The following is a 24,140-nucleotide window of genomic DNA, read 5'->3' on the forward strand; positions in this document are numbered from 1 at the left end:
AAAAGTCAGTGGTGGTGAAAGACAGGATCAATTAAGGGTGCACCAAACCTGGGGAGCCTGGAGGACCTCCAAGAGGGGATACAAGTGGCAACTGGATGCTGGGTTCAGACAGACACCCAGGTGGAGAGCTGAGGTTGTGGCTATACTTGCATGAAATGGGGGTAACAGGAAGGAATTGAGGGTCACAGTAAATCACTTCCCTCCTCCAGGAAGGAACTGTTGCAGGAAGGGGGACCCCTTCCGGGGCCCAAGAATGGGCCCTTGTCTAACACTTGGAAATGAATTGTCCGAGGAGACACACGTGCTGACAAAGCAGAAGACTTTATTGGCAAGGCGCGCCCAGGCAGAGAGCAGCAGGATAAGAAACCCAGGAGAACTGCTCTACCACGTGGCTCGAAGTCTCACGTTTTTATGGTGATGGGGTTAGTTTCTGAGTTGTCTCTGGCCAGCCATCTTGCTTGACCTGTATTTGGTCTGACTCAGGGTCCTTCCTGGTGGTTCGAATCTCTCAGCCAAGAGGGACTTCAGTGCAAAGGATCCTGGGAGGTTGGTAGGACATATGATGGACTGGCATTTCCTCCCTCCTTTTGGCCCCTCCGGAATTCTCCTGGTTAGTTTTGGCGGCAGCACTGTATTCTTTATTGGAATCTCCTGTTGTGAGACAACGCATGCGAGTGGTTATCATCCTGCCTGGCCAAGGTGGGCAGTTTCCATCAACAGTGGTGGCCGTGGTGGGAGGGGGTCCAGACAGGAAATCAGACAGAAAGGGATCACCCGTGGCCACCCCAGTCAGTATGCCTCTGAGAGGCTATAAACTCTCGTTTCATTCCACAAGTTGCTTGAGCACCTATGTATGCCAGGCCCATGTTGAGTGTTGAGGAGTCAGCAGTGACCAAGATGGACAGAGATGTCTGCCCTCATGGTGTGGTGGGGACAGTGGATATAACATAATAAGAATTATATATAAATAGAAGATCAGTGCTATGGTCTGAAAGTTTGTCTCCCCCCCTCCCAAATTCATATTTTGAAATCCAAACCCCTTATGCGAAGTTATTAGGAGGTGGGGCCTTTGGGAATTGATTGCGGTTAGATGAGGATATGAGGGTACAGCCCCCCCATAATTAGATTAATGACCTTTTGAAGAGGAAGAAAAACAAGGTATTTCTTTCTGTGTGCAATGCACCACGGAAAGGCCATGTGAGGACATAACTGGGAACAGGGCCTTCACCAAGACCCCTGCAGTGCTGGCACCCTGATCTTGGACTTCCACCATCCAGAAGTATGTGAAATAAATGTCTGGGAATTCCCTGGTGGTCCAGTGGATAAGAATCTGCCTGCCAATGCAGGGGACAGTAGTTCTATCCCTGGTCCAGGGAGAGCCCGCATGCCATGGAGCAACTAAGCCCATGGGCCACAACTACTGAGAGCCTGCATGCTGCAACTACTGAAGCCCATTAAGCCCTCGGGCCTAGAGTCTGTGCTCTGCAACAAGAGAAGCTACTGCGTTGAGAAGCAGCAATGAAGACCCAGTGCAACCACTAATAAATAAATGTCTAAATTTTTTTAGAAAGAAAGAAATGTCTGTTACATAACCTGCCCAGTCTGCCCTATTTATTATAGCAGCCCCAGCTTACTCAATCAGGTTATGATAACTGCTCTGGAAAAAAAAAAAAAATATATATATATATATATATATATGTAGCAGGGAAGGGAAAAGGTCCCAAGGGTAGGGATGGGGTGGAATTTTGAAGATGGTCACACTACAGGTATGACATATGAATAAAATCCTGAAGGAGGCTGAGGGAGGGCCATGCAGATATCTCAGGGAAGAGACGTCTAGGCAGAGGCAACAGCAGGTGCAAAGGTCCTGAGGTGGGATGGTACCTATTGAATTTGAGAAAGGAGGCAGGTCTTCACATCACATACCCTTGTCCAGATCCTTCATCCAACTTCCTTCAGCCGGCTGGGGACACAGCCCTTGAGCTGGCCACTAGAGGCCACTCTCTCTGTGATTTCCAGGGTCACTATACTCATTCTGCCTGTGAGATCACGATTGGCTTTCGCTGAGCCCTAACTGTGCCTCAAATCCCATGCTAAGCGCTTTAGAGAGATGAATTCAGCTGTCTTCCAAACGTTCCTCTGAGTTAGATGCATTGAAAACATTTACTGCAGTTTTATTGCGTATAAGTGACACACAACAAACCACACACTTTTCACGTGTACAATCCGTTGAGCTGGAAGCAATCACCATAATCAAGATATTAATACTAAATAAATCCTAGTTCTTTTTCTTAATCCCTCCCTCCCACGTCTCCCCACCCAACCCCCAGGCAACCACTATAGATGAGGTTGCATTTTCTAGAGTTTAAATAGAAACACAGAGTACATACTTTTAAAATTTTTGGTCTGGCGTCTTTCCCTCAGTAAAATTAGGAAGATTCATTTGTGCTGTATTTTCGAGCCCCTTTTTGCTCCTGGGGAAACTGAAGCACGTAGAGATGTGGCTTGAAGGGGGATTTTGGGTGAGTGGGTATCACACACAGATTGGGCCCCTGGTGGAGGCGGGTCCTGGGTGAGCAGCTCTCGGAGGAGCGCTCTGATCCCTCGGGGGACGCAGGCAGGTGCAGACGGCATAAGGGACCCCGCCTCGGGGGCGGGGGGTGGTCAGTCCCTCAGCGCCTGGAGGGGGCGGGGCCGGGGCCGGGCAGGGGCGGGGTCGAAGCCGGGGCGGGGCGGGACCGGGGCGGGGCGACCCGGCTCTGGGGCCTCCGATAAGTACCTGCAGGGGCTCGGTCGCGCCTGGGCGCTGCGATAAGGCGGGCGGCGGTGGGGGTCGCGTGGCGCTGCCGGGAGGCTCCGCGTCAGGAGTCCCCAGAGCCGCCACCCGGGACCGGGGCCGGGGACCCAGGCTGGGGGCCGGGCCGGGGCGGGGCGTCCGGCCGTGTCACGCCCGCCTCCCTCCCGGAGCCAGGGCCGCTAAAATGGCGGCGGCGGCGGTGACAGCGTCCCGCGCCGGGCCCGGGGGCCTGGTCGCCGCACCGGGGCCGCACTAGCAGTTTCCTGGGCGTCCGCGTCCCGGCCGCGTCCTGGCCCCTGGGGCGCTCGCGCGCGGCCCCCGGGGCCCTCCGTCCGCCCGCCCGGCCCGCCCATGAACTCCGTGTCGCCGGCCGCCGCTCAGTACCGGAGCGGGAGTCCGGAGGACGCGCGCCGCCAGGAGGGCCGCAGGCCGCGGGGACCCCGAACCCCGGACCCCAACGGCCTGGGGCCCTCCGGAGCTAGCGGCCCCGCTCTTGCATCGGCCGGGACCGGCCCCGGAGAGCCGGACGAAGTGGACAAGTTTAAGGCGAAGTTCCTGACCGCTTGGAACAACGTCAAGTACGGTGAGGAGGGGGCGGGGCCCGGGGCTTCGATTCCGACGTGGGAGCGAGCTGAAGTTCTGGCGGGCAGGGCTAGGATCTCGGTGGGAGTCAAGGAGAGCCAGGACCCTGCCCTTGCCAAGTATTCCACCCTTTGTTCCCCTCCTGTGAGTCACCTGTGGGTCGTCTCCCGCCCTGCCCAGCCCAGGGCGGGCCGCTGGCTGGCAGGTCCAAAGGGGAATGTGTTTTCAAGTTTCAGTCAACTCCTCAGTGTGATCTAGGACAAGGTTTTTTTTTGTTTCCCTGTGCCTCCATTTTCCTCCTCTGTAAAATGGGTACAATAATCAGACCCGCTTTGATTCATCCTGAAATTAATGGCAGACATGCATGTGGCTTCCCAGATGCCACAATTGGTAAAGAATCTGCCTGCCAGTGCAGGAGACTCAAGGGACATTGGTTTGCTCCCTCAGTGGGGAAGATCCCCTGGAGGAGGAACTGGACAATCCACTTCAGTGTTCTTGCCTGGAGAATCCCACGGACAGAGGACCCTGGCGGCTTACAGTCCAAGGGGTGGTATAGAGTTGTACATGACTGAGCATGCACAAGCAACACATGTGGCTGTTATAGGGGCCCCGCCTCCATCTGAGAGGAATGTAGCACAGGTTCCCCAAAAGCCTACCCTGAGATAAGAACTAGGACAGCCCCCGTCTCACACATGGGGGCATGCAAGCACTGTTGCTGTCCTGTTAGGGTACCTGTCTGCCAAGCAAGTGCTTCATCTTGCTGGGGGCTGCCCTATGTCTCCCAAGGTTGGGCAGTCAAAAGCCGGACCAGCTTTAGCAAGATCTCCAACGTCCATCTCTGTGGCCGCCGCTACCGCTTCGAGGGCGAGGGTGAGCTAGTGGCCCCTGACTAGGGTTGGAGGAGGCCCCAAAGGGGTGTTTCTGGTGGTAGCTAACAAGCCTGCTCTTGCAGGTGACATCCAGCGTTTCCAGCGGGACTTTGTATCCCGCCTATGGCTCACATACCGCCGCGACTTCCCACCCCTCGCGGGAGGCAGCCTGACCTCAGACTGTGGCTGGGGGTGCATGTTACGAAGTGGGCAGATGATGCTGGCTCAGGGCCTTCTGCTTCATTTCCTGCCCAGAGGTGAGCGGTGGTGGAGGGGGAAGGGCACAGAAGGAGTGTAGTGCCAACCCCAGGTCAAAAGTGTTAGAATGGTTTGTAAACCAAGAATTTCACGTCCTGTTAGAATTGTGTGTAAAGTTAAGTTAGGGGGTGGACTGAGAGTTGTTTATAAAATAAGTTTAAGGGGGGTCTTCTCTGGTGGCTCAGACGGTAAAGAATCCACCTGCAATGTGGGAGATGTGGGTTCTATCCTGGGTTGGGAAGATCCCCTGGAGAAGGGAATGGCTATCCACTCCAGTATTCTTGCCTGGAGAATTCTGGCAAGAGGAGCCTGGCAGGCCCCAGTCTATGGGGTCGCAAAGAGCTGGACATGACTGAGCGACTTTCACTCACTCCTGATGGCCCAGTGGTTAAGACTCTGTGCTTCCATTGTAGGGCCCTAGGTTCAATCCCTGGTCAGGGAACTAAGCTGCCGCATGGCGTCAGTGCATCCAAAATGTAAAAATTAATAGCAAGTTTAAGGAATGTGAAAAATGTAGTTAAACATGAGGTTTCTAATGGAGCATTAGTGTTGTGTGTGAATCATGGGAACTGCCCTACCCCCCCAAACCATCGCCATTTGACAATTTGCTGCATCCCTACCAGACTGGACGTGGTCCCAGGGCGCAGGCCTGGGCCCCCCTGAGCCTTCGGGGTTGGCCTCTCCCAACCGGTACCGCGGGCCTGCCCGGTGGATCCCTCCGCGCTGGGCCCAGGCCCCTGAGCTGGAGCAGGAGCGCCGGCACCGGCAGATTGTGTCCTGGTTCGCTGACCATCCCCGGGCCCCCTTCGGCCTACACCGGCTGGTGGAGCTGGGGCAGGGCTCAGGCAAGAAGGCAGGCGACTGGTATGGGCCATCTCTGGTGGCACACATACTCAGGTGAGGGCCGTGGCAGGGGACGCGGGAGCCTCTGGGTCCCCTCCGGGGAACTCAGGCCTCTCCTCCATCCCCAGGAAAGCTGTGGAGAGCTGCTCAGAGGTCACCCGCCTGGTGGTGTACGTCTCCCAGGACTGCACAGGTAAGGGGCTGAGGGCTGAGGTCACGGGGTTCTCGCCCTGCACCAGTCACTGCCTCAGCCACCTCTTAGCACCCACTTTCCTCAGAAGCTGAGACAAGTTATGCAGCAGAGGGACCCTTGGAAAGGACTGGAGGCCCACATTGGGCGGCGGGCGCGCTGCTCAGGATCCCTTCATTCTCTCTGGAATCAGGAGAGGAGACTTCAGGGGCTTCTCTGAGTAATAGAATAAAGGACAGAAGGAATTCCTCTCTCAGGTCCAACTCACTCTTTTTTAAAAAAGAATGATTATTTATTTTTGGCTGCACTGGGTCATTGTTGCTGCGGTGGGCTTTTCTCTCCTTGTGGTGAGCAGGGGCTACTCTCTTTGACTCTCTAGTTGCACATGGGCTTCCCGTTGCTGTTGCTTCTCTTGTTGCGGAACACAGGCTCCAGGCACTCAAGATTCCATAGTTGTGGCGCAAGAGCTTAGTTACCCCTCGGCATGTGGAATCTGCCCAGGCCAGGGATCAAACCCGTGTCCCCTGCATTGGCAGGCAGATTCTTAACCACAGGACAGCCAGGGAAGTTCCCAACTCACTTTTGCTTTGTAAACAGTGCTAATGCATACAAAAGTCAGGTCTCCTCTGCCTCACGGGGTTTTCATGAGGATTAAGTGAGTCAGAGATAAACAGAACTCTTAGGGGCTTCCCTGCAGGCTCAGTGTGCTAAAGAACCCACCTGCCAATGCAGGAGAGATGGGTTTGATCCCTGATCCAGGAAGATCCCACATGCCACAGAGCACCTAAGCCCATGCACCACAACTACTGAGCCTGTGCTCAAGAGCCATAACGATTGAGCCTAAGGGTCACAGCTACTGAAGCCCTCCCTCTAGAGCCTGTGCTCACAAGAGAAGCCGCTGGCTGTGAGAAACTGGTGCACCACAACTAGAGAGTAGGCCCTGCTCTCTGCAGGTAGAGAAAAGCCAGAGCAGCAACAAAGACCCAGCACAACCAAAAATAAGTAAGATTTTTAAATTAAAAATAGTAACTTTTAGAACAGAACTTCTCATATGGTAAGTATTCACTGAATGTTACCTCTGTTATTGGGTGAGTGAAAGTGTCTCAGTTGTGTCTGACTCTTTGTGATGTGACCCCATAGACTATACAGTCCATGGAATTCTCCAGACCAGAATACTGGAGTGGGTAGCCTTTCCCTTCTCCAAGGGATCTTCCCAACCCAGGGATCGAATCCAGGTCTCCTGCATTGCCGGTGGATTCTTTACCAACTGAGCCACAAGGGAAGCTATCAGGGAAGCACCCCCTCATTGTTATTATGCCCTCCCAATCAGTTTAGCTTCATGGATTGGTATCAAGGAATCTACAGACCCTATACATTTTATGAAAAAGTATAGGCGTTTGGGGCAAGGTGTAATTTTTCGCAGAGAGCCTCTTAGTCTGTTAGGGCTGGTATAATGAAAGTACCATAGACCAGGGAATTCCCTGGTGGTCCAATGGTTAGGACTCGGTGCTTTTACTGCTGGGACCTGGTTTTGATCCCTGGGTAGGGAACTCCGATCTCACAAGCTACACAGCATAGCCAACAAAACAAAACAAGCACCCACAGGCTGGGTGGCTTGTAAACAAGGTGTTTATTTTTCATAATTCTGGAGGCTGGAAAGTCCAGGATCAAGGCACTGGCTGTTTTGGTGTCTGTTGGGGGGCCTATTTCCTGGTTTGTTTCACTGTATCTTCAGGCAGCAAAATGGGCAAGCATGCTCTCTGGGGTCGCTTTTACGGGGCAGTGATGTCACTCATGACCTCCTCACCTCCCACTTCCTCATTCCATCACTTGGGGGAGGGGGTTAGAATTTCAACATCTGAAAGGGGAGAGGGGGGCTTCCCAGGTGGCGTTAATGGTAAAGAACCTGCCTGCCAATGCAGGAAATGTTTAAGAGACGCGGGTTCCATCCCTGCGTCAGGAAGATCCCCTGGAGGAGGACATGGCAACCCACTCCAGTATTCTTGCCTGGAGAATCCCGTGAACAGAGGAGCCTGGCAGGCTGCAGTCCAGGGGTTCGCACAGAGTTGGACACGACTGAGGCATTCAGACCATTGCAGCTCTTGTCTCCAGGAAAGATTGAATGTCCTTTTCTGGGAGTCAGGAGGGGGTTACATAGCCACGAGGAGATGACAGGAAAGCAGAGACCAGTGGATGGAACTTGAGGGACACACAGGGCCTTTCAGCTGACTGACTGGTGCTCCCATTTCCATCTCAGCAAACCCAGGTGCCGAGTAGGGGAAGACTAGTCAGGCCCGGGATTGGGCAGGCACTCTGAGCTGTGGGGAAGGCTCTTCACCTCCCTCCTGGCTTTACACTCTTTGTCATAATCTCAGGACCTCAGTCGCCCTTTCTGTGAAATGGGAGTGTCCATACCTGCCTGGTGTGCCTGGGATTGTCTGAGGGAGTTTGGGGCGGGGGGTGGCGAATGCTGGAAAGCTTTTCTGCCAGGAACAGGACTGTCATCCAGGGAGGTTGCTCAGGCGAGGTTGGGCCCCTAAGGATGGAGGTTCGTACAGTGAGACTTGAAGGGCGGGCGAGAACGTGACCTGCTGCCCTGTCCTTGCAGTATACAAGGCGGACGTGGCACGCCTGGTGGCCCGGCCAGACCCTACGGCTGAATGGAAGTCCGTGGTCATCCTGGTACCAGTGCGGCTTGGTGGAGAAACTCTCAACCCCGTGTACGTGCCCTGCGTGAAGGTAGGTTCTGCCAGGCTCCCCCACCGCCCCCCTCACTGGAGCCCTGCAGACATTTTCAGCTTGGGTTAGGGGTTTATGCTTCCTTTGTCTCTTCATTGGATCATCCAGTAGTTATGAAGCACCTATTATGTGCCAAAAACCCTCTCAGCTGCTGGGGACTCAGAGGTAAACAGGCAACAGTTGATGCCGTCCGGGAGCTGACATTCTAGTGGGGGAGTAGCAGGCAGTAGGTGTGGAAGCAAGTTGACGGCTGTGGCGTTGCAACTCGTACTGTAAAGGAACCAAAACTAACATGATGAAGGGCAGGTGGGGGTGGCTGGCCAGCCTCGGAAAGCCCCTCTCTAGCCAGAAGCAAATGAGAAGCCAGGGGAGTAGTCATCCAGGCAAAAGGAACAGCAAGGCTGGAAAGACCCCGGTGTGTTTACACCCAGAGCAAAGGCCAGCGATCTCCTCACTGCCCACAAGGCCCTCTACCATCTGCCCACACTCACTCTCCACCTCACGTCACTCTGCTTCAGCCGCACAGGCCTCTTTCCTGCTCTCAGAAGACACCTGCCTCAGGGCCTTTGCACCTGCCATTCCCACCACTTGGAGTGCTCTTTCCCAAGACGAATTCTGAATTCCCTTAACTGTTTGCTGAAAGATCATCTCTCAGTGAGGTGATCTCCCCCTGCTTAACACTGCAAAGCCTTCTTCCCTCCTTTTGTTCTTCTCCAGAGAGCTACCACCTTCTGACACATGACAGAACTTACTCCTCTTGTTCTTCGTTCTCCCACACTAGAACATAAGCTCCACGGGGACAGGGTTTTGTCCATCTTGGTCACTGCCACCCCCCAGGGCCCAGCACAGGCTTGGTTTTGCACACATTGGGCCTCTGTCGGTTTTTTTTTTTTTTTTTTTTGAATGATTTTATTTATCTATTTTGGGCTGTGCTGGGTCTTTGTCGCTGAACTGGCTTTTCCCTAGTTGCGGCAAGCCAGGGCTACTCTTTGTTGGGGTGTGCAGGTTTGTCATTGCAATGGCTTCTCGTTGGGGAGCACAGGCTCCAGGGCATGGGCTTCAGCAGTTGCAGCTCCCAGGCCCTAGAGCACAGGCTCAGTAGTTGTGGCGTGTGGGCTTAGTTGCTCCCTGGCATGGGGGAGAGGGGGTGTCTTCCCCGAGCAGGGATCCAGCCTGTCTCCTGCATTGGCAGGCGGGCTCTTTACCACTTAGCCACCAGGGAAAAAGCCCTGGGGCTTCATGAGGCATCAGGGTGCCTGACAGCACCTGCCCTGGGTCCTCACTCCACTGCCTTTCCTTCCGGCAGGAGCTCCTCCGTTCAGAGCTGTGCCTGGGCATCATGGGGGGCAAGCCCCGCCACTCGCTGTACTTCATCGGCTACCAGGGTAGGCCCACACCACACTGCTCTACATCCCTCCACACCCTCTTTCCACCACCACCCCCTCCCTCACACGTCCTCCCTGCAGATGACTTCCTGCTCTACCTGGACCCACACTACTGCCAGCCCACCGTGGATGTCAGCCAGGCAGACTTCCCCCTGGAGGTGAGTGAGATGGGATCCCCAGGGGGGTAGTTGGAGGTGTGTGGAAGGAACCCCCTGAGCCTCCCTCATCTGTCCACCCCAGTCCTTCCACTGCACCTCACCCCGCAAGATGGCCTTTGCCAAGATGGACCCAAGCTGTACCGTGGGCTTCTATGCTGGAGACAGAAAGGAGTTTGAAACACTCTGCTCAGAGCTGACCAGGGTGAGCCGGGTGTGCTAGGGGGTGGGGGGCAAGGGCAGGGCTACAGCTGAAGACAACAGAGGCCATGAGGCCAGCAGACCTGGCCATATTGTCAGAATTATTATCTTGCAGGAGCCCTACAGGGTTTTTCAGCTTGGGTTAGGTCTGATTAGAAAGCCCAGCTCTGATGAGAGCAAAGCGTCATGAAATGAAAAATTTAAGGGAACAGCTGGTCCCCAGAGGCTGAAGTCATAGGACCTGCCTTGTCCTTTGGTTCTGTTGTTCTCAGGGATTTACCCTTACAGTGGTAAGAAATGACCACCAGCTTCTCTGGGTGTGCACACGTCCTCAGTCATCGGACTCTTTGCAATCCCATGGACTGTAGCCCGCCAGGCTCCTCTGTATGGGATTTCCCAGGCAAGAATACTGGAGAGGATTGCAATTTCCTTCTCCAGGGGATCTTCCCAACCCAGGGAACCTGGGATTCTTTATTGCTGAGCCACCAGGGGAGCTGCCCCCCACCTTACCCCCACTATCTAGTTCAGTGGAAAGAGCCCCCTGTTCTTAGCAGAGAAGGAAAATCTCAGGGCTGTGGTTCACTGGTTGCACAAGGTCATATACTCATTACTGAGCCCATCACTGTAGCCAGAGCACAGATGGTGCCGATTGGCTGGTCTGCGTCACTGCCCTGGAGGGACGGGAGTTGACTTCAGGAAGTACCTGATAAATATGGCTGCTAAAGTAATTTTATCTACTTGGGTAATTATCATGGCTTTGGGACTGAGCTGCTCTCTCTCCTCCCCACAGGTCCTCAGCTCCTCCTCAGCCACAGAACGATACCCCATGTTCACCCTGGTCGATGGCCACGCTCAGGACCACAGCCTGGATGACCTCTGCTCCCCACCCTCCCAGCAGACACTGCGGCTCCCTCGCAGTGGCCGGCTCCTCAAGGCTAAGCGCCCAAGTTCTGAGGACTTTGTGTTTTTATAAAGGGAGGGGATAAGGGAGAAGACACGACCCTATTTATTTTTTAATTTATATCATGTTAGGTGTGGGAGCTTCAACTCCCCCCTGACAAGTGCAGCTGAGAGAGACCAGTCCAGGAAGCCTCCGGGCTGGGGCCGTTCAGCCAGGAACAGAGCCCGCACACCTGCCTCCCACCAGCTGGGCCCTCCTCATGGGGCAGGGAGGGAGGCCCCCGGGCACCCACTCAGGGCCTGACTCCGTACTGTAGTTTGCACTGGACCGTCCATGCCCCTCACCGGTCACAAATCCCCTATCCTGCCAAGAGCTGGTGGGAGGGAGGAGGGGCCGTGGCTGCTGGGGGCTAATAAAGCCGTTTGATTTGACTGTGGCTATTATTGGGCCCAGCATTTGAGTGTGTCTTGAGGGGAGGTTCCCCGAGTCATCTGGGGAAGCTTGTTGAGTAGGCCTCAGCTTCCGCATCTCTAAGATGGGAAGACTCCCTGGCCTACAGGTAGATGTGGGGGGCCATACAGTCGATAAGAAGGGGAAGGGGCCCCTGCAGGCTCCCTCGAGCTCAGTGGCTGCCCTTGGGCCCCTGCTGCTTCCTCCGTTGTCGGCCCAGCTGCCGGAAGTGCAGCCGTTTGGGGTTGAGGCCAAAGGCCTGCAGTCTCTGGCGGCTGAACTCACGTCCCCCGAGTGTCACTGTGGGGCCCAGGAGACGTGCCTTCTTGCCCCTTTTCCGCCTCTGGGGGGCCAGCTTCTCCGTGGGTGTCACAGGGTCTGCCTCTTCCTGTGCTGGGGTGCTCTCGGGCCGGGACTGCTTGCCACAGGCCCCATCAAGTGCCACCAGCTGTCCCGATGGGCCAGCTCTGTCTCTCTGTGGCTTCCCTGTGGCTTCCGTGGGCATCTCTGCCCTGGAGGAAGAAAAGTCATGGATCAGCCCAGGCCGGTCACGATTAGGTTCCTCCCCGAGCCTGCCCCGTTTTTATAGATGAGGAAAGGGGCAGCTCAGAGAAGTGGCCAGAACAATTTGGGGGCCTGCCTGCACTCAAACATGGGTCTGATACCACACTGGGATTTTTCTACTCTGAAGCCAGAGTGAGTGATTGATGCTCTTGATCACTGAGCCTGTGCCTACACTAAGCTCTTCACACAAACTAACTCATTTTAGCTTTATATCAACTCTGTGAGCACTCCTAATTTACAGATCAGGAAATAACAGGCACAGTAACAGTAACAAGAGCTAATAGCTATCCAGCATTTATTGTTTTAAGCACTTTACCTGAATTGATTTACTTAAATCTTCAAAAAAAAGAAAAACCCAGCAAGAAGTGAGCCATCTGTATCTCCATTTTGCAAATGAGGAAACAGGCCCAGAGAGGGAAAATGACTTGCCCAACGTCATACAGCTATGGCCCAGCCAAGACCTGATGCCCAGGTATTGGAAGGGAAACCCTACCCCCAAGGTCATGTGACAAACAGCTGACAAAGCATGACTCAAACCCTGGGCCTGGCAGGGCTCCGAAGCCCACCCCTCCACCAGCCATACTCACTCCTCTGGGCAGAGTGACTTGAAGATCTGCTGCTTTTTCCATACGTTCCGGGCCTTCTGGCTGTACGCCCTCTTGTCCTGCAGTTCCTCCTGCTCTGACCTGCGGGCCCCAAGTGGACACGTCTGTCGCTGGGTGGCCTGGGTGGGGCTCGTGCTTGCCTGCCAGCCTGCTTGCCCCTGTTCCCGGGGCACCCGGCCCAGCCCCACTCCATCACCTGTACATGCAGGTCTTCTTCAGGGAGCACCACCGATTCAGCTCCTTGTCGTCGGCAGCGAGGATCTGCAAGGGAAGGGAGGGTGGGGTCCTGCTAGTGAGCCCCGGGGGGCCCTGACTCTCAGCCTTAGTCACCTCATGGGTCAAAGCAAGGTAATGCTAGTTCCACCAAGCAGCAGTGTCATGATGGTGAGAAAGAGCTGATTTCTGCAGAGGCCAATGGAGGATTTTTTGTTGAGGGCATCAGATAGGAAAACTGAGGCCCAGAGAAGGGGATCCTTACCCCAAGTCACATGGCCAGGAAATGGCTAATGTCAGATTACAATCTGGGCCCTGACTGGTACACTGTGGTCCCAGCAGACTCAAACCAGGGGAGGGGTCTCCATGCCAATGACCAGCTTTGCTAATACAGATGAGACCCAGGTTCCCAACCTTACGACCTTAGTCTCCTCACTTATAAGTTGGGCACCCCACCTCAGAACCTACTGGAAGGTTGTCAGGATGATGAAGCGAATACAAATGGTCTAAGCTCAATCATTATTGGCTATTTTTACAGTCAAGCATCCATAGCCATCATGGCTAGGGCACAATAACATTCAAAGCACATTTGTTTCACATCCACAGTCATAAGGTGGGACTGTTATAAGGCCCATTTTACAGATGGGGAAACCGAGTTACAGATCCTTAAGTCACGCGTCCAAGGTTATACAGCTGGTGAGTGGCCCGGTCAAGATTTCAACAGGTGCCAAGCCTTAATGGCCACGCTGCTGCCAATATACAGAATTAAAACTGATATTTACTGGGGCTTCCTGTGGGCAGAGCACTGTTTGAGCCCCTGCCTCACAGAAAACCTTTGTGGCAGGCAATATTACCAGTATTGTTATTAGCACTGTTGGTTCTATTGTTTTGGAGATAAAGAAATAAATAGTCTGTGTCACAACATGGCCAGTTCTGGGCATCCCCGCTTCTGGGGTACCCTGGGGTCCCACCTCCTCAGTGCTAAGTCCAAAGTCGCAGGGCACCACCGTGCGGTACTTGAAGCGACAGGGCAGGTCATCAATGATGTCCTCGTAGTCCAGCCGGTAATACTCGTCCAGGTACTCCTCGAATGTCTTGTCCCCTGAGTGGGGACAGAGCCAGGCTGTCGGGGCATGCGGGGCCCTAGGGAGCCCCTGCCCACCCACGGGCACCCGCCTGGGCCTCACCGGGGTCAAACACAGGTTTCTCCTGTCCCACGGCCGCAGCGAAGGGCGACTTTCGCTTCTTCTTGCCCAACGAAGGGGCCTCTCGCTGCTTCTTCCGGGGCTGGCTGGGGTCATAGTCAGCGTCCATCTGCCGGGACATACAGGTCAGGCCTGCCAGGGGACCCTCTTAGGCGCCCCCCCAGTTCCCATGCCCAGGGCACCTACATTGAAGTCAGGGTCCTCGCAGTGCGGCTCCTGTTGGCTCCAAGCTCCACCTTGCTCCGGCCCAGCCCACGTGTCCCAGTTCCAGTCGTCTGGTTCAGGCCAGACAGGCAGGGGTGAAGAGGGGATCAGTAGGCCAAGCACTCCACCCCCAGCCCAGTACCCCAAGTGACCTCACCTTCCAGCCCTTCTTCTTCCTCAAACTGCGGCTTCTCCTCCTCCATGGCGCCATAGTACTCGTCCCCGAAGCACTTCTAGAGGGTCGGGGCCGGGAGGGTCAGCAGGGCCCATTCCCCGCCAGACACTGGTGCTCCTGCACCTTCTGTGGCTCCCCAGCACCGCCCCCCAGGACCCAGCTCCTGATGTGGGGAGAACCACACATAGAACCTGTGTGTCTACGTCCCTCCACACCCACTTCTTAGCTCATCTTGCCCCATCGACCCTCCCGTTCCCTACCCCCGTTCCACTGGCTAGTAAAGGCAAATGTTGCTAACTGTGCCACTTACAAACACCTACTACATGCCCAACACTGGGCTGTGTCTCACTGCATTCTCACAAGCACCCCAAAAAACAGAAACTACTAACACAGAACCTGAAGCTCAGGATTAAGAAGCTCCTAGAAAGTGAAGGTTTACCTTCAACTACACAGCACCTACCCACTCCACTTTTCACCTGGCCTGTCTACTCATCCTTACTTTCCCTTCCATGAACCCCCAGGCTGAGTCTGGGTCCACTCTGTGGTGCCCGGGGTCCCCACTGCAGCTCCCATCCAGGTCTCATTGCCTGCTTCCATGGTCTGAACGTGTTCCCCCTCCCAATACAACAATCAACACTAATGGCTCAGTAAATGAATTTAAAGAAAATTCAGTGACCCACGTTTCCCTGAGCATTTACCAAGTTAATTAGCATTTAGTATTTCTCACGGACCTGAGGTAAATGCTGCATTTTGGACCCACTTTACAGACAAGAGACACAGGATTAGAGAGGTCAAGTCACTTCTCTGAGCCAGAAAGGGATTGCTCACTCCCGAGCCACACTCAGCTGCAGTCAGGCTGGGGCTCTGGGGTCACACCTGCATGAGCTGGTCATGCCGGGCAGGGTCGAAGTCATCCTCCAGGTCCTGCTCTTCAAAGCCCAGCGTCTCATTGCCCGTGACCTGCCGCAGCCTCTCCAGCTTGGCCAGGATCTCCTTCCTCTTCAGGTTCTTCAGCTGCTTGAGCTCCTCCCGCTTCCTCGCTTTCTCCTGCAGGCGGCAGGTCAGGGGGAGAGGCCGGGTGTCAGCAGCCCTCCTAACCCCTGCAGGTGGACATCCCCTCAAAGGCCGCCCTGAAAGCCACTCACCCTCTTCTTCCGCTCCCGTGTCTCCTCCCTCTTCTCCTTCCTGCGCTCGTCCTTTCGGCGCACGGAGGAGGCGATGCTCCGAGGGTAGGTCTTGACCTGTGGGCACCAGAGATGATTCTGGGTTCCTTCCCCGGCCTGGGACCCTCCGGCCAGGTTCTCCCCGGCTCCCGGCCCCCGACTCCCAGCCCGGCCACTGGCCCCCAGCCCGGCCACCCACCAAGGCTGAGTCTGGCTCCTCAAAGCGGAAGTTGTACTTGAGCTCAAAGTCCTCCTGCTTCTTCAGAAACAGTTCCCCCTCGTCTGAGGAGTCGTCCACAGCTAGCTGGACCGGGGGACCAGGGACCCTGAGGGATGAGATGGGGCGGGGCTGGGAGGTCAGCAGAGCTCCTGTAAGCCTATGTACCAGCGTGTTCACGTGTTTAATCCTCACAAGAACCCTCTGCTAGGGAGCCACTGTTACCCCATTTTACCGATGGGGAAACCGAGGCATGGAAATCCAGGAGCAGGGCCCGCTGGCTCCAGAGCCCACACTCTGGGTCTCTTCCTCAATAAAGGCCAATTCTGGGGACTTCCCTGGTGGTCCAGTAGTTAAGACCTGCGCTTCCAGTACAGGGGGCCCAGGTTCAACCCCTGGTCGGGGAACTAAGATCCTCCATACCATGAATGCAGCCAAAAAAAAAAGCTAACTCGGCTGCTGTTGTTCAGTCACTAAGTTGTGTCTGATTCTTTGCGACCTCACGGTCACAAAGCCAGGCTCCTCTGTCCTCCACTATCTCCTGGAATTTGCTCAAACTCATGTCCATTGAGTTAGTGATGTCATTCAACCATCTCATCCTCTGTCATCCCCTTCTCCTCCTGCCTTCAATCTTTCCCAGCATCAGGGTCTTTTCCAATGAGTCGGCTCTTCAATCAGGTGGCCAAAGTATTGGAGTTTCACCTTTAGCATCAGTCCTTCCAATGAATGTTCAGGGTTAATTTCCTTTAGGATTGACTGGTATGATCTCCTTGTAGTCCAAGAGACTCTCAAGTCTTCTCCAGCACTCCAGGGGATCTTCCCGACCCAAGGATCGAACCCATGTCTCCTGCATTTGCAGGCAGATTCTTTACCACTGAGCCACCAGGGAAGTCCCTAACTCCGTTACCAACCGTGTGATAGAGTAAACACCCAGTGCCTTCTCCTTTCTGGCCAGTGCTGTCTCTAGGCCCCTGGGGGACCGGGGCACTCACCTTTCCTCCTCGTCCTCTTCCTCCTCCTCCTCTTCCTCCTCCCCTTCTTCCTCATAGCGTTTGTTGAGGATGTAATCTCGCAGGAAGCGCTCCCCCTCGTCCAGCTCTGGGTTGTTCCAGAATTCTCTGAGGTGAGTCTAGGGGTGAATGGTGTGTGATAAGACCCAGGTCAGGGACTCAGGGTCAGCGAAGCAGTGGGGTAGGGGCATGGACTGTGGGCACCCAGTGGGTGTAAGTGACTGCAGCTTCACAGCCAGTCTATGAAGTAAGTGGGATAATCCCTGTGTTATAGATATAGAAGCTGAGGCCCAGAGATGTGGGGCCCCATCCTCAGAGGATGTGCTCCTGGGGACTCCTCTGGGGGTCCAGTGGTTAAGACTCCATGCTTCCACTTAAGGGGGCACGGGTTCAATCCCTGGTTGGGGAACTTAAGATCCCAAAGGCCGCATGGTGCAAGGGGAAAAAAGAAAAGGAACAGATTATGTGCTCCCGGCTGGCCACTTAAGGGTCAGTTTCCAGGAAAAGGCTGGATGCAGGCAGACCGGGAAGTTTAGGGAGTCAGTAACAAGGGATGGGAACTCACCAGTTCTTTCAGGGTGTCGGGGTTCTGAATCTCCTTCTGCCCCTTCAGCCACTCAATGTAGTCGGCATCCTCCTGGGCCTGAGGGGTGGCCAGCGATGAGGATCTGCAGGACACCCCTGGTGCCCCCTCTCTGCCACCACCCCCCATCCCCCTGGGACCCAGCACCCACCTTCTCCTCTTTGCTTTTAGCACGTTTCTGCAACAACCCGGAGCCACCTTCCTCGGCACTGTCTTCATCCTCACTGTCCTCCACAAATGCCCGGAAACTGCCCAAGTGAGAAAACAAGCTTCAGGATGGGTGTGCTGGCCCTGCCCGCTGCCCCAAAGATAAGCCCTATCTACTAATAAGCCCCGAGCTCCTCCTGACCAGCCCAGAGCGGTGCTGTGACATACAGCCCATGATCAACCCCACTTCACAGATATAGAAACTGAGGCCCAGAGACAGCAAATGACAGGCCCAAGGGCACACAAGTGCCCATTAAGTGGGCACATTAAGTGACAGAGCTGGATTTGAACCTGGGCCTGCCAACCTCAGAGCCTCAACTCTTTTCTACTTGGCTGCTCAACCGGCTCCAGGGCTCACCTTTCCTTCAGCTGTTTCTGTTCTTCCACATAACTCTTTGACGAGGTCTCCTGCAGAGAGAGTGACAGGGGCCTCAGACCCAGCCATGGGCCCCTCGGCCCCCCAACCCTCCCACCCAGCCTCCATCCCACACACCTGGAGTCTCTGATCAGAGGTTTCCCCATCTGAATTCTCCTCGTCGACATATTTGCTGGGCAAGGAAGGATGAAGGTTTCAGAACAGACTCCCCCTGGCCTGTCTGTCACCGTGGGGTGGGAGGCTCTTAAGAGCAACAGCCGGGGCCTCCCTGGTGGCTCAGTGATAAAGAATCCGCCTTCCAATGCAGCAGGAGACACAGGTTCGATCCCTGATCCAGGAAGATCCCACATGCCTTGGAGCAACTGAGCCCTTATGCCACAATTAGCCCAGGAGCCACAACTACGGAGCCCACGTGTCGAAACTATTGAAGCCCAGATGCCCTAGAGCCTGTGCTCCACAAGAAGAGAAGCCACTGCAATAGGCCCCCACACCACAACTAGAGAGTAGCCCCTGCTTGCTGTAACTAAAGAAAATCCCTCGCGGCAATGAAGACCCAGCACAGCCAAAGATAAAAAAATAAATAAAAATTATTAAAAGAGACAAAAATTCAAAAACAAAGCAACAGCTGGGGGGCGGGGGCAGTGGGATGTAGGCAGGTCACCAAGCCACCTGCTCTCTGAGGTTCTCCCAACTCTGGTGAGTCATTGGCTTCTTCCCATGCCTGCCCCTAAGTCCCCCACGTGTCCACCTGCCCTGGGAAGGTAGAAGCGGAGGAGTCAGGCTGTCTCCTCACCCTCCTTTCTCCAGGATAACCTTCCTCTCGTAGTCCTTCAGGTACATGGGCTGCACCTTCTTTCTCTTCTCAGCTGCTGGCTCCTCTTTGCTGTCTGAGGACGATGCTGCAGGGCCACCACAAGACACCTGTCATCACCCACACCCACAACCCCCTTCCTCCCCCAGGCAGAGAATAACTGCTGGGCCAGAGTCAGATGGAGGTTTCAAATCCCCAAGCCACCAGTTCCCAGCTATCAAACAGGCATCACACTTGCTACTACCTGGTAATAGCTGGTGGTGATCACTCAGTGAGTAATTCACACTCACAACAGTGCCAGACACACAGCCATTATTAGTGACAACAGGTCATAACCCTGGACACTCTTAGCTGATTAGTAATCAGTTTTTTGGTTTTTTTTTTTTTGGCTGTGCTGCGTGGCATGTGGGATCTTAGTTGCCCCACCAGGGATGGACGTGTAGAGTCTTAACCTCTGGACGACCAAGGAAGTCCCTCTGCTAATCAAGTCTGACTTGTAGGTGAAATAAAAGTGAAAGTGCTGGTCGCTCAGTTGTGTCTGACTCTTTGCATCCTATGGACTGTAGCTTGCCAGACTCCTCTGTCCATGGGATTTCCCAGGCAAGAATACTGGAGTGGGTAGCCATTCCCTTCTCCAGGGGATCTTCCTGACCCAAGGACTGAACCCAGGTCTTCTGCATTACAGGCAGACTCTTTACTGTCTGAGCGACCACGGAAAGATCCATTAAATAGCCACAACAGCTTCTAAGGCAAAGAGGACCCAGGGTTTCATGAGAAGCAGCCCCAGACCTGTTCGCTGATAGAAGGTGGCATCTTTCTGATAAATGCGGGGGTCCTTCTTCTTCAACAAGGAGAGAGTTCTGTAAAAGTCACGCTCTTGCTGGGGGTCAAATTCCTAGAGCAGAAAAAGGGGGTGGGGACAGACTTCAGAAGGGGGCTGTGATGGGGGCAGTAAGCAACAGGGGCAGGAAGGCTGAGAAGGTGTGGGAATTAGGGTGCAGGGAGGGGTACAGGTTAGAAGAAGGGAGAATCCAGCTGGGTAGAGGCAGGTGGGTGGAGGGCTGGAGGGCTGGATATGAGTGGGAGGGGGGTCAAATAGGTGGGAGAGGGGACCCCGTGGGGGTGGACCACACATGAGCAGAGAATAGGAAGCAAAAAAAGGTAGCAGGCAAGGGGGTGGTGGTACTTCCCGGAATCAATAAGGGATGAATGATACAGGGGCAGGTGGGCAAAGAAGGCATATGAAGAACAGAATGGGAAAGCTGGATGGCTCAGTGAGTCTAGGAAGATCAGGGCTGGTGTGGGGAAAAGCTGGGTGCTCCACGTGGCAGAGGGATGCCCCATTTTGGGGACAGAGGCAGACAGGGAGAAATGGTTAGACTGTCAGGGATGAAGGCGCGATGGGGTTGGACGTTAGCTGCCCCCTGTAAGTCCGGGCCAGGATGCGACAGGGCCCTTGGACACCTCTCGCAACTCTGGGACGGAGGCGGAGAAGCTCACCACGTGCTCGTCGCTGGAATCAGACTCGGAGCTGGAGTCGCTGCCGCTGTGCTGGTCCCCGTAGCGATCTTTCACTGTGGGACAAAGATGCGAGCCCCCCACCCAGGTGAGCCTGGGGGACCAGATCAAGCCCCACCTGCGGACCGCCCAACACGCGCCGGCGCCCCACGCGCATGCGCCCCGCACTCACGTCGCTGCAGCTCCTCTCGCTCACGGTAGCGACCGTACCGTGCCGCGAACGCCGCGTTCACCCGCAGGGGCGACGACCCGCGAGGCTCCGGCATGGCTGCCCTCCGACCCACTGCGCATGCGTCAGGAAAGCACCGCCTCCCCGCAGGCGGGGCTACGCACAGTTGCCTTTAAATAGGGGCGGAGCTTCCTGGGCCGCAAAGAACCCTGCCTTGGGCCCTTCCGGGATCCCTGGCCCTGGGACTGCAGTCCCCGCCCACGAGCTCAGCCACCGCCCATCCCACTCCCCCACCCTCGGGGCTCCCGGCACCCAGCTGACATCTGGGGGCCCTTTCTCCACTCGCGGTTTCCTGCCTCCCTTCCGTTCCGACAGCGTAAACCGCTGCCCCACCCAGCTCACTCACCCCTGGCGCCCTGGGAATTACCACTCTCTCCCCTCCTCCAAAGCATCCACGATCCGCGACCCCCAAGGCCCATCCCCATAAACATCCTGGACGCGTGACTCTCCATCGCGGCCTCAAAAATGACAAGCCACCCGCGCTGTGGTCATGCACAAGTCTTAATTTAATGGGTAAAAACATTAAATTACACACACAACAATATTTTCCATAAAGCTTAATAAATAGACTTCTTTTTTAAACGCTGTACAAGGGACTGGAAATGAAGCTTTCAACAAAATATGAATGAACTCATACTCCCCTTTTATCGATTTGGAACACTCCCCCCTCCCCCATGCCGGAAAGCAGTGTGCACACTTGAGGTCTCTCTCTGTAAGCCAGCCAAGGTCGACAGGTTCCAAGAGCCTTGGAAGAGATGACCTCACTTGAGGGTTGGGGTTTTAAACGCTCTGCCCTTGGGACTCTAGGCGTGTAGGAAACTGAACCGTTTAGGTGGCTGTTGCCTGTAGGAGCCCTTCTCTGCCCAACACACCGAAAGGGGTGAGAAAAAAGAAACAAGAAATGCACGTCAAACACACACACCCCAGAAATCAACACCAACAAGCCACAAACCGGTGCCCCTCAGCAGCGGGCAGGAGGAGCCAAGGGAGAAAGTGTTTCTTCCCTCTTCTGACACAGAACTCAGCTGGGTCCTGCTGCCGGAGTGGGTGGCCCCAGGTCACAGGGGTGCCACCGTGTGCCGCTGCAGTATGTCCATGAGCTCTTGGGCCCCTCGCCCCCGTGCCAGCTCTAGGGGTGTGAGTCCCCTGGCGTCCCTGTGATGGAGATCAGACTCGGCAGCCAGGAAGCTGACCACAGGGGTGTGGCCCTCGCTCACTGCCAGGTGGATGGGGAGCGCCCCGGTGCCATCGGGTGCGTTGACATCGGCACCGTGCTCCACCAGAACTTTTAGGGTGTCAAGGAATCCAGTGCGGGCTGCATCGTGGGCCGGAGTGGTGCCTGAGGCGTCCTGGACATTGGGGCTGGCGCCTTGCTTCAGGAGTTCCAAGGCAATGGTGGGACTGCCAAACATCATGACCTGGTGGGGGGATGGGGGGGTAGAGAAGGGTCAGGGAGTCTCCAAAGGAGGAAGTCCAGGGAAACGGGTGACTGGAGAGAGAGGTCATTCAGGAGTTGACAATGCCAGATATAAGGTTCTCAAGAGAAGGAGAAACTCCGGGGAACATAAACTTCCAGGCAGCTGTTGAGACCCCAGAGAACAAGATCTCCTGGGAATAAGGACCTTCAAAAAAGTGGTCACCCCCCGCTTGGCTATAGCCCCCATGGAAAATTTCAAGGAACCTAAGACCATCCCCCAAGGAACCAGAGACACTTCTCCCCACAGATGGGAAATCATCAGGAAATACGAACCCCACCAGGAAACAGACCTCAGAGCACAGTCCCCTCCAGGAAATGGAGATGGCCAGGGAATTTAAAACCCCTTCTCCAAGGAATTTCCCCCTCCATAGTAGGGATCCTTTCTGATGAAATGGGGTTCCCCTTTTGTAAATGTCCCCAAGGGAACAGGGACTCCCATATAATCTGTGACTATTCCCTTATTGGTATCCCCCCTCCCATATGCCAATATGAAAACTCCGCAGGAATAGAGATTCTCCCCCACAAGAAACTGGATACCTCTCAGAGAACCCCCAGAATATGGGTACACCTTGGAAACAGTAATCCTTCCTTCCTGCGGTCGGATCGTCCATAGATGCTCCAAGACATTGGAGCCGCCCTCATGAAACTACGATCCAAAGAAGCTGAACTCTCACTCAGGGAATAAGAACTTCTCCAGGGAAACTGAATCCATCGCCATCAGAGAACAAGGAATCCTCCAAAGATGGAAAGCTCTCCCCTCCCCCAACCCAACCCCATCCACCACCCACCTAAGAAAGGGGACATCAGGGAGCCAAGTCAGCCCAGAGATGGAGAACAGACCTCAGTCGGCTACCAACGGGAACAAGGAGAGAAGAGGGAAGGGGTCTGCGGGCCGGCCGGGCTCACCTGCAGCGCCGTCTTGCCAAAGCGATTCAGAACGTCTGGGTGCACCAGCTCGCGGTGCAGAAGGCGGCGCACCTCCTGCACGTCTCCTCGGGCCGCCGCCCCGCTCAGCCGGTCGCCGGCGTGGACCTCTTCCAGCAGCATGTCGACCCTGGCGGCCTGTGAAGCCCCCCGCCCCACCCCGCGGCGGTCAGTGCTGGGGAGCCCACGGCGCTGGCCCAGACAGCCCTCCCGCAGCGTCCCCGGCCTGCAACGAGGCTCCGGGTCGGACTCTCCTGTCCGGGTCTCGGGCGCGACCCCCGCCCTCCGGGCCGGCTCCTCCCCCTGTCACCCGGTGGGTAGAGTGGGACTGAGAGCCCGGGCCCAACCCTCCGCTAGCCCGCAGGGCCCTGCCCGGCGCCCGCCCCTTGGGGGCCGGGTCTCCCCCCAACTCACCCTCCCTCCTCCTCGACGGGCGGGGTCTGTTCTGAGCCTGCGTCTCCGCGGCTGTGGAGCAGGCCGCTAGGGGGCGGGGCTGCGAGAGCTCTGGCTCCGCCCCCAAACGCCGCGGATTTGTTTTCTTATGAACTTGCTACGTTGTAGCCCAGCCGAGTTGCCCGGCTCCCGACCCTGTAGTGCTCCGCCCTCCTGGCCAGCGCAGCCAATGGCCACGCGTCGCCAGGGAGGCTTTGGGCGCCGGCGTGGGCGGGCCCGCTCCTGATTGGACGAACTGCGGCGACCGGTGGACCGCGGACAATGGCGGGGTTTTCGGTTTTTCAAAAGCGACCGGCGGGCGGGAAAGAGGGCCCGTTTAACTGACCCAGGGGAGAAAGGTCAGGAGTAGGGTAGCGCGGGCTGCTCCGGGACCTCGGCACCTCCGAGGGAAAGGGAGGCAGGGCTGGGGCCGCCCAGCTTGGAGTTACGCGGTGCGATATTAGTTCTTACTGTGCAGAGAGCTTTATTTCATTCATTCACTGTGTGCCGAAGCCGTTCCTGGCGCTGGGGGGCCTGCATTCGAGCTACTAAGTAATTTTAGTGTTAAGCACCGTGAGCAAAATAAAGCATAGATATGGGGTGAGTGAGAAAGGAATCACGTTTGGCTCAGATTGCGCCAGCCCTGGCACAGCAAATGCAAGGGCGTGGAAGAAAGTTCATTCTCCAGCTGCCACGTGGGTGAGCCTGAGAGGCGAGAGTCGCGTCGGAGGCCCTTAACAGAGGCCTTCAACAGCGGAACCTTCACACATTTACTGACCCCCTACTGTGTACTAGGCATCCCAGTGGAGAGCAAGCCGGGTGCCTCCTGGCTGCTGGATCCTTACCTTTTAGAGCTG

The 24,140-nt window shown here is 55.6% G+C and overlaps 3 protein-coding genes and 1 long non-coding RNA gene across 6 annotated transcripts; 1 reads left to right on the top strand and 3 right to left on the bottom strand.

Annotated features, from left to right (window-relative positions):
- Positions 1 to 302: 302 nt before the first annotated feature.
- On the bottom strand, positions 303 to 2,684 carry LOC133061944 (uncharacterized). The gene is made up of 2 exons (XR_009694066.1): positions 2,391 to 2,684; positions 303 to 651 (listed from the first exon to the last, which is right to left on the bottom strand). It is a non-coding gene; the product is annotated as an uncharacterized LOC133061944 (long non-coding RNA).
- Positions 2,685 to 3,133: 449 nt separating this feature from the next.
- Positions 3,134 to 11,351, top strand: ATG4D (autophagy related 4D cysteine peptidase). 2 transcript variants are annotated; one of them, XM_061150302.1, is made up of 10 exons: positions 3,134 to 3,380; positions 4,166 to 4,249; positions 4,332 to 4,505; positions 5,130 to 5,403; positions 5,478 to 5,542; positions 8,148 to 8,278; positions 9,585 to 9,663; positions 9,745 to 9,821; positions 9,904 to 10,023; positions 10,810 to 11,351. In XM_061150302.1, the coding sequence occupies exons 1-10, from the start codon at positions 3,149 to 3,151 to the stop codon at positions 10,990 to 10,992; spliced, it is 1,419 nt and encodes a 472-aa protein (XP_061006285.1). In that variant the 5' UTR covers positions 3,134 to 3,148; the 3' UTR covers positions 10,993 to 11,351. The 2 variants fall into 2 exon arrangements, with proteins under 2 accessions (XP_061006285.1, XP_061006286.1); XM_061150303.1 differs by lacking the exon at positions 4,166 to 4,249.
- Positions 11,025 to 20,524, bottom strand: KRI1 (KRI1 homolog). Its single transcript, XM_061150300.1, has 19 exons — positions 20,394 to 20,524; positions 20,204 to 20,277; positions 19,493 to 19,598; positions 18,686 to 18,791; positions 18,010 to 18,064; positions 17,875 to 17,924; positions 17,461 to 17,557; positions 17,292 to 17,369; positions 16,709 to 16,845; positions 15,699 to 15,825; positions 15,482 to 15,577; positions 15,213 to 15,383; positions 14,319 to 14,394; positions 14,144 to 14,232; positions 13,940 to 14,066; positions 13,724 to 13,854; positions 12,736 to 12,800; positions 12,522 to 12,620; positions 11,025 to 11,882 (listed from the first exon to the last, which is right to left on the bottom strand). Exons 1-19 carry the CDS (start codon positions 20,485 to 20,487, stop codon positions 11,543 to 11,545), a joined length of 2,118 nt encoding a protein of 705 aa, XP_061006283.1. The 5' UTR covers positions 20,488 to 20,524; the 3' UTR covers positions 11,025 to 11,542.
- A 409-nt stretch (positions 20,525 to 20,933) lies between these two features.
- CDKN2D (cyclin dependent kinase inhibitor 2D) lies at positions 20,934 to 23,391 on the bottom strand. 2 transcript variants are annotated; one of them, XM_061150305.1, is made up of 3 exons: positions 23,266 to 23,391; positions 22,834 to 22,989; positions 20,934 to 21,868 (listed from the first exon to the last, which is right to left on the bottom strand). In XM_061150305.1, the coding sequence occupies exons 2-3, from the start codon at positions 22,972 to 22,974 to the stop codon at positions 21,509 to 21,511; spliced, it is 501 nt and encodes a 166-aa protein (XP_061006288.1). In that variant the 5' UTR covers positions 22,975 to 22,989; positions 23,266 to 23,391; the 3' UTR covers positions 20,934 to 21,508. The 2 variants fall into 2 exon arrangements, with proteins under 2 accessions (XP_061006288.1, XP_061006287.1); XM_061150304.1 differs by lacking the exon at positions 23,266 to 23,391 and having other exon boundaries at positions 22,834 to 23,201.
- Between the last annotated feature and the right edge of the window lie 749 nt (positions 23,392 to 24,140).

Source organism: Dama dama, chromosome 9, assembly GCF_033118175.1.
Source record: "Dama dama isolate Ldn47 chromosome 9, ASM3311817v1, whole genome shotgun sequence".
Taxonomy (NCBI): domain Eukaryota; kingdom Metazoa; phylum Chordata; class Mammalia; order Artiodactyla; family Cervidae; genus Dama; species Dama dama.